At 23.6% G+C, this 12,694-nt stretch overlaps 1 protein-coding gene across 2 annotated transcripts in view; it reads left to right on the forward strand.

The window, feature by feature from the left end:
- Positions 1-12,694, forward strand: part of LOC117168098 (RCC1 and BTB domain-containing protein 1-like) — a 33,360-nt gene that overhangs the window by 6,109 nt on the left and 14,557 nt on the right. For both annotated transcript variants that reach the window (XM_033353469.1, XM_033353470.1), the window contains 4 exons: positions 3,058-3,319; positions 3,437-3,564; positions 10,079-10,348; positions 10,852-10,976. In XM_033353469.1, the coding sequence (XP_033209360.1) occupies positions 3,058-3,319; positions 3,437-3,564; positions 10,079-10,348; positions 10,852-10,976 (785 nt within the window). The remainder of the gene's footprint in view (positions 1-3,057; positions 3,320-3,436; positions 3,565-10,078; positions 10,349-10,851; positions 10,977-12,694) is intronic.

Raw genomic sequence — 12,694 nt, forward strand, 5'->3', positions numbered from 1 at the left:
AACATAAAGTATAATCAATCCTCCTGAAGGTTATCTTTTTAGTTATAAATTTTATTATATGGTTGAAAATTTAACAACTTTTTTAAAAAGGAATCCTTTCGAGCATCCTTTTTGGTTGCAAATTCAACTATTTTGTTAAAAATTCGTCTTTTTAGGTTAAAAATTCCTTTTTTTTTTAATTCCTATTTTTGTGTTGAAAAGTCAAGTTGAATCTTTTTGAATAATAATTCAACCCTTTCTTGAAAATTTGTCTTTCTGATTAAAACATTCATCTGTTTTAGTAGAATTTTTATTTTCTTTGACAAAAATGCAACTGTTTGGTTGAAATTTTAATAATCTTAATGAAAAGTCATAACTTTTGGTTAAAAATTCGACTAGTTATTAGGGAATGAACTTATTTTTTACAATTTTTACTTTGGTGTTGGAAAGTGAACTGGAATCTTCTGCGGATAAAAATTTAACTATGTTTTAAATTTTTTTTCAATTAATCAGTTTTAAAAGACATTTCATCTTTCTTGAATAAAAATGCAACTATTTGCTTGAAACTTCAACCTCTTTTTTGAAAGCTTGACTTTTTGATTTTCAAATTTACCTGCTTTAACATAAATTACATCTTTCTTGGATAAAAATTCAACTATTTGGTTGAAAATCTAACAATTTTGTTGAAAAGTTATACTTTTTGGTTGAAAATTATACTGTTTTATTGAAAATTGATGAACTTTCTTAACAAATTCGCCTATTCTGGTAGAAAATTGATTTTTTTGGTTGAAAATTAGTTTTTTCTTATTTAGAATTGATTTGTTTCAATGGATAATGTAACTATTCCATTTTTTGTCCTAAAATGATCTTTTTTGTTAGAAAATTAATTTCCTTCGTTGAAAGTTATACTCTTTCATTGAAAATTTAATTTGATTGTATTGAACATTATATTTTTTAGTTTCATTAGTTGAAATTTCATATTTTTGTTTAAAAATCAATTTCTGTGTTTGAAAATTTAACTATTTTGTTGAAAATTCGTTTCTTTTTTGGTTTAAAATTTATTTTACTTACTGAAAATTCAAGAGAATATATTTAGAATATATTTATATTTGTAGTTGGAAATTCATATATTCTGTCAAAAATGCAATTTTATTAGTCGAAGATTTATTATTATAGTTGAAAATTCACTTAAACTATTCCGGTTTTTGTGAAAAATTGATCTTTTTTATAGCAATGTAATTTTTTTTCATTAAAAAATTTTCTGTTTTGTAGTAAATTTAACTATTATATTTTTCTGTTAAGAATTCATTTCTGTGGCGAAACAGAAAATTTAGTTCCGTTTTTTTTTTATAGAAAATTTATCTTTTCGGTTGACAATTCATCACTATAATTAAAAGCTAATTTCTTTGGCTCAAAATTTCGTTTCTTTTTAGTTTAAAGTTAAATTTTTTTTAACGGAAGATGTAACTATTACATTTTTACTTTAAAATTCATATTTTTAACTAAAATTTAATTCATTTAAATTAATAAACTGCAAATTGAACTATTCTAGTTTTGGTTTCTAAATTTATCTTTTTTAGTTAAAAATTGATATATTTTATTGAAGTTATCATTTTTGGTTAAAAATTCATCTTTTGGGTTTAAACTTAAATTATTTTTTTGAGAATTCATATTTTTTTGGTTGAAAATTGATTGTTTTAATTGAAAATTTAATTCTTATCTTTTTGATTAAAGAATAATTTTTTTGATGAAAAAACCCACTATTTTGTTGGAATTTGATATTTTTTAGATGAATATTGATGTACTTTGTTGAAAATTAGTCTTTTTTGGTAAAAAATTAATCTTTTGGGTTGAAAATTTAACTATTTGGTGAAAAATTCATATTTTTGGTTGAAGATTCACTGTTTTAGTAAAAAAATAATCAGTTTTAATTAATGAACTTTAAATTGAACTATTTTAATTTTGGTTTTTAAATTTATATTTTTAGTTAAAAATTTATATATTTTATTGAAACTATCTTTTTGGTAGAAAATTCATCTTTTGGGTTTTAAATTAAATTATTTTTTTGAGAATTCATTTTTTTGTTGTTGAAAATTGATTATTTTCACTGAAAATTTAATTCTTATATCTTTGGTTAAAGTCCAATTTTTTATGAAAAAAGTCAACTATTTGGTTGTAAACTGATATTTTTTAGATCAAAATTGATGTACTCAGTGGAAAATGAGTCTTTTTTGTTAAAAAATTAATCTTTTGGGTTGAAAATTCAACTATTTGGTTGAAGATTCATCATTTTAGTAAAAAATTCATCTCTAGGTTGTATGGTTGATTTTATACCTAAAAGAATTTAGGAATTGGGTTATTGTAGCAACCCCGAATAAGGCACTGTTTAATGCGAATAATATGTTTTCTATTATTTTGACTTATTTAAATTAAGCAACCTTTCCAATTTGAAGCGATACATTTCTCCGAAATATTTAAATAATATAATTATTATTAATGAAGATAGAAAATACGATTTTTTAAATCCTAATTGAAAAATCTGATAGATTTTCATTAAATTTGTAAAGCACATAAAGATGAAGTATATCCTCGAAAATATTATAATGCTCGAGAGAATTTTTCCGTGCACTTAAACTTTTTACAATACTAGTAGTACTGAAAGTTTAACTATTTGGTTAAAGAATAATCGTTTTTGGTTAAAAATGAATTTTTTTTCTTGATGTTTGTGAAAAATTCGGGATAAAATCACCCCGTTTTTCCGGTTTTGAAAGCATTTTGGGCTTTGAAGTCACAAATTTTCGAAAAACTGAGGTTGAAGTTTATACAATTCTGTGTGACCATTGTCTCTAACATTGTTGATCTCCTAGTTGCAAACTTCTTTTTATACCCGAAGAACAAATCCATAACAGTTAGGGAAAATGAAAAATTGATCCGAGATAACTCGGGGAATTTCGAAATTGGGATTCTGTAGCAACCCTGATAAGCTATGCTTTTGTTTCTCAATCTCCCAAGAGACTCTTCATAATTTTGTATAGTTGCCCAGACAAAATGTGATTCTATTGATTTTGAAATTAATAGGTTTTTGCCTGGGGTCAAAATAATTGCGGTCAAGTTGGCAGTGGCTTAAATTCAAATCAAGGAGCACCTAGGAAAGTAAATTCTGGTTTAGCCGGAAAAAAAGTTGTCGCTATATCTTGCGGACAAACTTCGAGTATGGCACTGAGCGATGTTGGCGAAGTTTATGGTTGGGGTTATAACGGAGTTGGACAACTGGGAATTGGGAATTATGTCAATCAAACGAGTCCCTGTAAAGTTGCAGGACTTGTCGGGGTTGTGATAGGTAATTAAGCAGTTTATAACATATTGAAATTTGTAATTGTTAATTTTTTTAAGCATTTGTTATTGGTAGATCAGCCTACACATTTTTTAAATGCAAGGTGTGATTTTTAAATTACAGAAAAAGTAGTTTGCGGATATGCACACACGTTAGCACTTAGTGACGAAGGTACTCTTTATTCTTGGGGAGGAAATGGATATGGACAACTAGGGCTTGGAAATAAAGCTAATTCTTGCACGCCAATAAAGGTTAGTTTACCATTAATTATTTTATGATCTATAAATTGATATTTGCTGACACTTAGCTGTCCTTAAAATTAAAAAAAAGCATCTTTAAATCTTGGAAAGCCTTTTACAGTCACTAAATCTTATGGAATTCAATGATACCCCTTGAAATCTTGGACTTTGGTTGGAAAATGAGATATTTTGTTGAAAATGTGTTTTTTCTTTGAATGAAAGTTTTTTTTTACTGAAAATTTAACTATTTCAGTTGAAACTTTAATCAATTTTTGAAAGTTTGTTTTTTTTGTTCTGCATTCATTTTTTTGAAGCTTTTTTTTAAACTGAAAATGTAACTAACTATTCCAATTGAATATTCCATCATTTTATTTCAAAATTCATCTATTTTTTGTTGAACCTTCATGAGATTTATGGTAGAAAATTTAACTATTTCATGTATAAATTCATAATTTTAGTCTATTTTTGGCTGAAAGTGAATCTTTTTTAGTTGAAAATTCATATATTTTTATTGTGAAATCGTCTTTTTATGATAAAATTAATCCTCTGTTTTGAAAATTCATCTTTTTGCTTTAAAATTCAGCTATTCCAGTTGCAAATTCATAATTTTAGTTAAAAAATAATCATTTGGGTTAAATTTTTTTTTCACTGGCATTTTAACTGTTTCATTTTTGCCCATGAAAAATGATATTTCCTGATATCTTTGAAATTTTTGTTTATTTTTTAAACTATCCTAAAATTAAAACTATCTTTAAAATCATTAAATGATTTGAAATTTGTATAATACTCTTCCTTAACATATTTCTTAATAAAGAAGAAATATATATTTCTTAAATACTGTTTTGTTAAAAACTATTCTTTTTTTGGGGGTGAAGATTCATCACTTTAATTTAAAATTTATTTATTTGTTTGAAAATTAGCTATTTTGTTGAAAATGTGTTTTTTCTTTGCATGAAAATTAATTTTTTTTTGAAAATTTTACTATTTCAGTTGAAACTTGAATAGTTTTGTTAAATATTGTTTTGTTTTTTTGCAGAAAATTCAATTATTCCTGTTGAAGATTTAACATTATAGTTGAAAATTCATATCTTTTTTTATTTAAAAATGTAACTATTTTTTTTAAATCCTTTTTTTTTTGTCAAAGGATTTTTTTACGGAAAATTTAACTGCTCCAATAGAATAATCCATCATTTTATTTGAAAATTCATCTTTTTTTGTTGAACATTAATGAGATTTATGGTTGAAAATTGAACTATGTCAGATATATATTCATGATTTTAGTTGAAAATTGATCAGATTGGTTGAAAATTAGTTGTTTTTTTTTAGTGAAAATTTAATTAGTTGCATTTTTATGTTTTTTAATTATGCTATTATTTAGCTTTCAATGCGTAATTCAAAATTTGTGTACTTTAAGAGTTTTCCTATAAAAATTTTTATTTTTAAGCTTATATTTTTAATTTAAAGAATTTTTAAATGATTTTTTAAAGACTTGAACAAATCAAAAATAAAAGCCTTTGATGTTAAAAATTTTGGATGAAAAACATTTTTATTTAATGAATATATCATTTTTTTTTAATTTATCTGTACTTTAAGTACTAAAAGTGAACAAAAACGATTTGACAAAACGATTTTAAATCAGTTTAAAATTTAAGAATTTTCAGATTTTAACGTTAAAACTTATTTTATTAATTTTATTACATTTAATATATTGTTTCAGTCTAAAATATTCAATTTTGAACCCATTCAATTTGAAATTTTTAATTAAAAAAAAAGATTAATTATTGAATATTTAGCAATATTTGAATTTTTATGTAAGACAATTTAATTGACGCCAAATATTTAAAAGTAAAGAATCTTTAACTGAATTGTTTGACATAGAAAGCCTGGAATCGTTAAAATTTCGAAAAGCCTTTTAAACTTAGAATGTTACAATTTTAATTGGTGTATTTGAAAAATGCTTAATTTATAAGTGAAATTTTTTAATTTTGATGTATAATGTATAATTTTAGAAAGTTTTCCTAAAATCTTCTAGAATTTTTTAAACATTTTTCTTAAATCTTTGAAAAACTTTAAAAATATTCTCTTAACATAATTTTTCAAATTAAAAAATTATTTTTAATTTTCCTATGAATCTTAAGAAAATGTTTTTATTCTTTTGAAGCCTTTCACAATGCTTCAAAAGAATCTAATTTTATTGTTTAAAATCTGCGAAAATCTACATTCTGTTTTATATTAGGCTATCATTTCAAGTTTTACATTAAGTTTGAATCTTTTCCAAACTCCTACATATCTCTTAAAATGACTTAAATTTCGCCTACAAATAATAAATGTTCAATTGTTATTTATACATCAAAATTGTGAAGAAATTTTTTAAAATTTGCAGCATTTTCTGAAAATTGTAGAAAAAAGTCAATTAATTTTGACAGATATTTAGAAGTTCTGAAAAAATTTCCAAAATAATAAAAAATTTAAAACAAGATTAAAACAGCTTTTAGATTTCTCAAGATTTAGAAATAAAATGTTGAAGCTTTCCAAGGATGTTTAAACTATTTAAAAAGAAAATAATTTAATTTCTAATTTAAGAAGTGTTCAGTTAAAAAATTTTCATTTTTTCAATATTTAATGTTTCTAACTTAAAATTCCTTAAAACTATATAATTTTGAAAATTTTAAAGTTCCTTGATTGATTTTTTAATTTAGAGCATTGAAAATGATGACGTGGATTTATATTTTTTATATTGAAAAATTTTCGTACCTTTAATTTTATACGCGTAAATTATTAAGCATTTGAATACAACATTTTTTAATTAAACAATTTTTAATTTCAATTTTAAAAGTTCAAAGTTGAACAGTTCCACTTTGAGTGCTTTCATTTGCAGCTCAGCTTTTATTACTTCAATTGGAAATTTTTTTGGCTTTAGTGTTCCATTTTTTAAATTTCATTGATCCTGAAAAATGTTTTCGAACCGGGAAAAAACCGGGAATTTATTTCGTCGATTAAAACGGCCATCCTGATAATTTAAATTGAAAAATAATAATTTGGCTTAAAATTTGTTTTCTGTTTTCTCACTAGCATTTCAACTGTTTCATTCTTTCGATGAAAAATCATATTTTCTGAAATCCTTGACAATTTTTTAAATTCTATTAAACTATCCAAAAAGTAAAACTACCCTTTAGATTACTAAACTCGTTGAAAATTACTTGAAATTTCTGCAATCTCTTGAAAATTCCTTGAAATATGTTTAAATCTCCTAAAATATTAGAGATCCTTCCAAATAATTTGAGATACTTTTAAATATTTTTAAATCTCTTCAAATTTTTAAAAACCTCGGAAATCTAATCAAATCCTTAAAATACCTTGAAATCATTTAAAAATTCTATAAAATCTTTCGAAAATTTTCTAAATCGCATGAAAATGTTTGAAATTTTTAAAATCGTGAAACTCTTTGGAAATAACGTGACATTTTTGTAATCAGAAAATTCGTTGAAGTCTTTGAAAATATCTTGAAATATTTCAAATCTTTTAAAATCCTTTTAAAATTTGAGACTTCATTGAAATGTTTAAAAATATTCCGAAATATTTGAAGTATTCACAAATCTCTTTAAATCTTTTGATATCCTTCAATGTTGTTGAATTTTTTTTCGTTTGTAAAAATTAATTATTTCACTGAAAATATAACTATTCAATATTAAGTTGAAAAATTACCTTTTTTATTTGAAAATTTTGACTTTTTGGTTGAAATTAATCTTCTGGTTTGAAAATTAATCATTTTGTTTCAAATTTAATCATTCTAGTTCAACAATCATCATTTTAGTCGATAATTCATGTTTTTGGTTTGAAATTCAACTGTTTCAGTTGAAGATTAATAATTTTAGTTGAAAATTACATCATTTCAGTTTAAAATTCACCTCTTTCGATGAACATTAATTTGCACCTGAAAATTTAATTATTAAATTGTTGGCTGGAAATTTATCTTTTTAATTTAAAATTCATGTATTAATAATTTCAAAAGACAATTCACCTTTTTTGTTTATAAATTAACTATTACATTTTTGGTTAAAACTTGATTTTGTTTAGTTTAAAATTCAACAGTTTGGTTAAAAAAATTTATCTATATTAGATAATGCAAATTTTTGGTTAAAAATTCTTGTATTTTGTTGAAAAATTGTGTTTATGGTAGAAAATTCATCTCTTTGTTTGAAAATTTAAGTATAAATATTCATCATTTTATTTGAAAATAAAACTACTTATTATAAAATTGAACTTTTTTCTCAAAAATTCATCTTTTTGTTTAGAATTCATCTATTCCAGATGAAGATTTATAATTTTAGTTTAAAATTCATTAGTTTGGTTGAAAATTTAACTATTTAGTTGAAAAATGGTCTTATTATTGTTCGAAATTTATTTTTTATTTTGAAAATTTGTCTTTCTTGGTAAAAATTTAATCTTTCTGTTTGAAAATTAATCGCCTTACTTGAAAATTCATTTCCTTGCTTAAAAATTCAAGTATTGAAAAGAAATATTGATCATTCTATTAATTTATCTTTTTTGTTGAAAATAAAAGTTCTTTGTTAAAAGTTAAATTAAATTCGCCTTAAAAATAAAGCTTTTCTTTTGTTTGGAGAAATAATTTTTTAAACTGAAAATTTAACTATTCCTTTTTTGGTTGAAAAATGATCTTTTTAAGTTCAAAATTCAGCCATTTATTTAAAAATTGATATTTTTTGGTTGAAAATTTAACTATTTGGTTTCAATTTCTGGATTGAAGGGTCGTCTTCTTGTTTTTAAATTCAACTAAGTTTAAAACACATCATTTTGAAAAATTTAACTATTTGTTTGAAAATTAGTTTCTTTCGGTTCAAGATTTTTTTCAACTGAAAATTTAAACATTAATTTGTTCAATTGTTGAACTGTTATATAAATATTAACTAAATGTACCTCATTTTTGGTTAAAAATTAATCTTGTTTATTGGAAATAAATCTTGTTTATATTCTATTTTTAGTTCAAATTTCAACTATTTGGTAAAATTTTTTGGGTAGAAAAGCACTGAATTTTAAGTATAAGTAGATAAAATAAAATTTGTTTTAATTATTATTCAAATTCAAGGACATTAGAGACAAATTCAAGAAATTGTTAATTATGTTTTTAGTATTATTTGTTTAATATATCGTGCTAAAATATTTAAGAATATCATCTAGTATTAATTGAATTCCTAGAAAATAAAAAAAAAACAACATTATTTATAATAAACTCGCGAGAAATTATTGGGAATGGATAAACTGCGATACGCCACCTGGCGACGAAAATCCAAACTAGAAAGAATGGGTACGATTTTAATGATGGATTTTAATTTGTACATGAAAGTGTTTATACGATATTTTTTTTGAGTTTAAAGTATTGACTGGATACTAAAAGTAAGTCTTTATCGGAAACCAAAGGTTTTAGATGGAATTTACATCTTATGTAGTGAAAAAAACACATTTTTTTTGACAGAAATAATTTTCTAAAACAAATAATGATTGTACAATTTATTGCGACTTTCAACATATTATAAACTTAAATGGACTTATTTTGAAGCAAAAAAGAACTGGAAGTAAATTTTTATGAAATTACATGAAATATTTACTATTTAAAAATCTGATCTAAAAGTTAGGTTATAGACTTCGTATTTAAAGTCCAATAGTCTATTATTCGTATTCTTTGCATAACTGGATAAAGTTTGTCGCTACATTCATTATTTAAAGTTTATTTAAGCTGACAATGCATTGGAACTTACATGAAATAGTTAAATAATGTTGTTGTTATAAAAACGTTTTTTAAAAAAAATGTGTTTTTTTTACTGCATAAGATAAAAATGATATCTACAACGATTTGTTTTTGATAAAGATTTTTTTAGTATTCCATCATTATTTTAAACTTCACAAAACAATTTTAAAAACAATTTTATGTAAAAATGAAAATACAGAGACAATGATCGACCACCATTCCCGATATCTAGAAAAAACTTTAAATACCTGGAAAAAAACCCTGGAATTGTTAGGGAATTTTTTCCAGAATTTGAGTAGACACCCCCGGTAAGAAGAGAAAAATTAATGTTTTCAGATTTAAACGAAAAATATTCCATAATCACATTCTGTATTTTCGATTAATTTAATTCCTTCTAATCTGCCCAAAAAATATGTTTGGAAATGTTAATTTTCTTTTGTCTGCGATAACGGTGGAGAAATTTTAATTATACTATGTTACATTGTTTAAACAAATTATAGATTTAATAATATAATAAATAATAATAAATTAATTTCATAATGTTGTGTAAGGTAAGCAAAATTTGTCTTTAAACAGAATTATGAAAATATTCTTTGACAATACTACAAATGATTTCTATTAACATAATTATTTTATATTTAAAAATTGAATTTTTTTGAATTCTTCTATTCTCTCTCAATACGGTTTCATAAAATTTTTCTAAGGCGATTGAAAAGAATAGATTTTTGAATAATAATAATTTCTGTCGTAATCTTAAAGTTGACGGTGCCTGAATTGGGGAGAGTTTCTGACATCGCGGCTCTTCATTACAACCACATAAGCGTCGCCGTCGGCCAGGGTGGTAAAATTTTTATGTGGGGCCAGTGTCGAGGACAAAGTGTCACTTCTCCAGTTGCAACTTTTTTGCCGCATATTCACGATGCTCTGGCATGTTACGCGACTCCCAGTGTAATGCACGAGCCTCTAATTTTAAATGCAGATGAAGATCATGGAATTCTCGAATGTCTAAAACAAGCTTTCGATGATCCGGTAAAATATCCTTCAGCTTTACAGAGACTGACGCCAAAATAGGACTTTTTAGCCTATTTTTTGAACCTCGTTAGCGACCTGGCGAAAAAATACAAAAATTAATTTTTTTCAAATTACCCCTATTTAGGTGTTAAGAAGATCACAAAAAATTAAAAATACCACTAATTATAAAATCATTTCTTATTGTATTTTCTTTTCAACGATAAGGGGTTGATGTGAAAAATGATGTTATAATTAGTGTTATTTTATATTTTTTGGGGTCTTTCATCACCTAAATGGGCGTAATTTTTTGAAATTTTCAAATAACGAAAAGCGATGCTCATTTTGGTTTTCAATTACGAGTAATTTGGTATCTGTAACATATTTTTATATTTTTTTCCCAGGTCGCTATGAGATCCAAAAAAATAGACTAACCTTGGCGTCACTCTTTTATTTTGCAATTTTATCGAAATTCATTAATTTTCAACTTTGATTTAATGATTCGGTATTGGATTTTATTTTAGGTAACTAGTGACTTGACGATCCAGGTGCAGGGAAAATCAATTCACGTTCACAAATCTGTACTGAAAATTCGCTGTCAGTATTTCAGATCAATGTTTCAAGAGCATTGGGCCGAGAACAATCAAAAGTTTGTATTATTCTTTGTTTATTTATTATTTTTTAATCAGGGTGTTCAGCGACCTTGAAAACCTGGAATTCTCCTTGAATTTTTCACGAGAACCTTGAATTTGAATTATTGTTTTGCTTTTAAAATAGTTATTTTATTGAAGTGTAAAGAGTAATTTAAATATTTTACTCGGTTATAAAAGAAACATCTCATTTAGAAGAAATATTGCTAGTAACAAGTTTCTTATTTATCAAGATATAATTTATCTTTTGTTTATTCCAGAAGAAATAACGAGATTTTAGAGCGCTCGAATAATTCTGTAAGTTTTTTATTTCTTCTCCTCTGATATAGGATATTAAAGTATACATTTTTTTGTGATATTCAATTTAGAAATTATAAAAACTATTAGTTCAAAATTTCGATGTTAATTCAGTTTCAGAATTGCACTAGATTTTAACAGTTGACAAAATAATTCCATAAATTTCAAAATGTTTAAAAATATTTCAAAGCTTTGATAAAATTGAAAAGAATTTTGAATATTTCAAAAAGATTTCGCAGATTTCAAAAACTTAAAAAAGATTTCAAGGATTTGAAAAAGGCGTGTAGACAAGATTTCAGAAAGATTTCGAAAACTTCAGAAATATTTTAAGGATTTTTAATGCTTAAAATTTTTTAATGTTTTAGAATATTTCAAAAGATTCCAATGATTTTAAATAAATACAAAATATTTCAAAGATATTAAACAATTTAAAAAGGGTTCAAACAATTTAAGAATATTTCAAAAGATTTCAATGATTTCAAACGAACACAGAAGATTTCACAAGTATTTGAAAGATTTCGTGAAGATTTTTAATTATTTCAAATGAATACAACAAATTTTACAAAGATTTAAAAGATTTCATAAAAATTTCATAAAGATTTCAAAAGAATTTTAAAGATTTTAAACAATTTCAAATTTGTTTACAAGTTTTCAAAAGAATTCACAAAAATCTTCGACGATTTAATCAAAATTTCATAGAGATGTTAAAATAATACAAGAAATTCAAAGTTTTCAAAAAGGGTACAGTAAACCAGATTCCAAAGATTTCAGAACATTTAAAAAATTTTCAAAATTTTAGAATATTTCAATAGATTTCACAAAGATTTTAAATATTTCAATGATTCTAAACAAATAAAAAAGATTTCAGAATAATTTCAAAGAATCCATAACGATTTCTAAATATTTCAAGAATTTCAAAGATTTCGAAAAGGGTACAAAATGCCAAAATGCAAAACATTTCAAAGATTTTAAATGAGTTTACATTTTTTTAAAGAAAATTTTAAAATATTTCAGTGATTTCTAATAAATAAAAAAGATTTCAAAAAATTTATATGGATTTCAAAAGATTTTATGAATTTAAAAAGATTTCGGAACATTTCAAAGGTTTAAAATAATTTCAAAAGCTTTCAATAATTTCAAAGATTTAACAGATTTCCAGGATTTCAAAGATTTTACCAAAATTTTAAAGATTTCAAAAGATTACACAAAAATATTTGAAAGATTTCAAAAAATTAAAAAAAAAAAAATTCACGAAAATTTCAAAGATTTCAAAGAATTCCAGGATTTCAAAGATTTTAGAAAATTATTTAATGATTTCAAAAGATTACACAGAAATTTCAAGATTTCATACAGATTTTAATACATTTGAGAATATTTCAAAAAATTCAAATGATTTTAAACGAATACAAAAGTCTTCACA

The sequence above is a fragment of the Belonocnema kinseyi genome, chromosome 2 (assembly GCF_010883055.1).
Source record: "Belonocnema kinseyi isolate 2016_QV_RU_SX_M_011 chromosome 2, B_treatae_v1, whole genome shotgun sequence".
NCBI lineage: Eukaryota > Metazoa > Arthropoda > Insecta > Hymenoptera > Cynipidae > Belonocnema > Belonocnema kinseyi.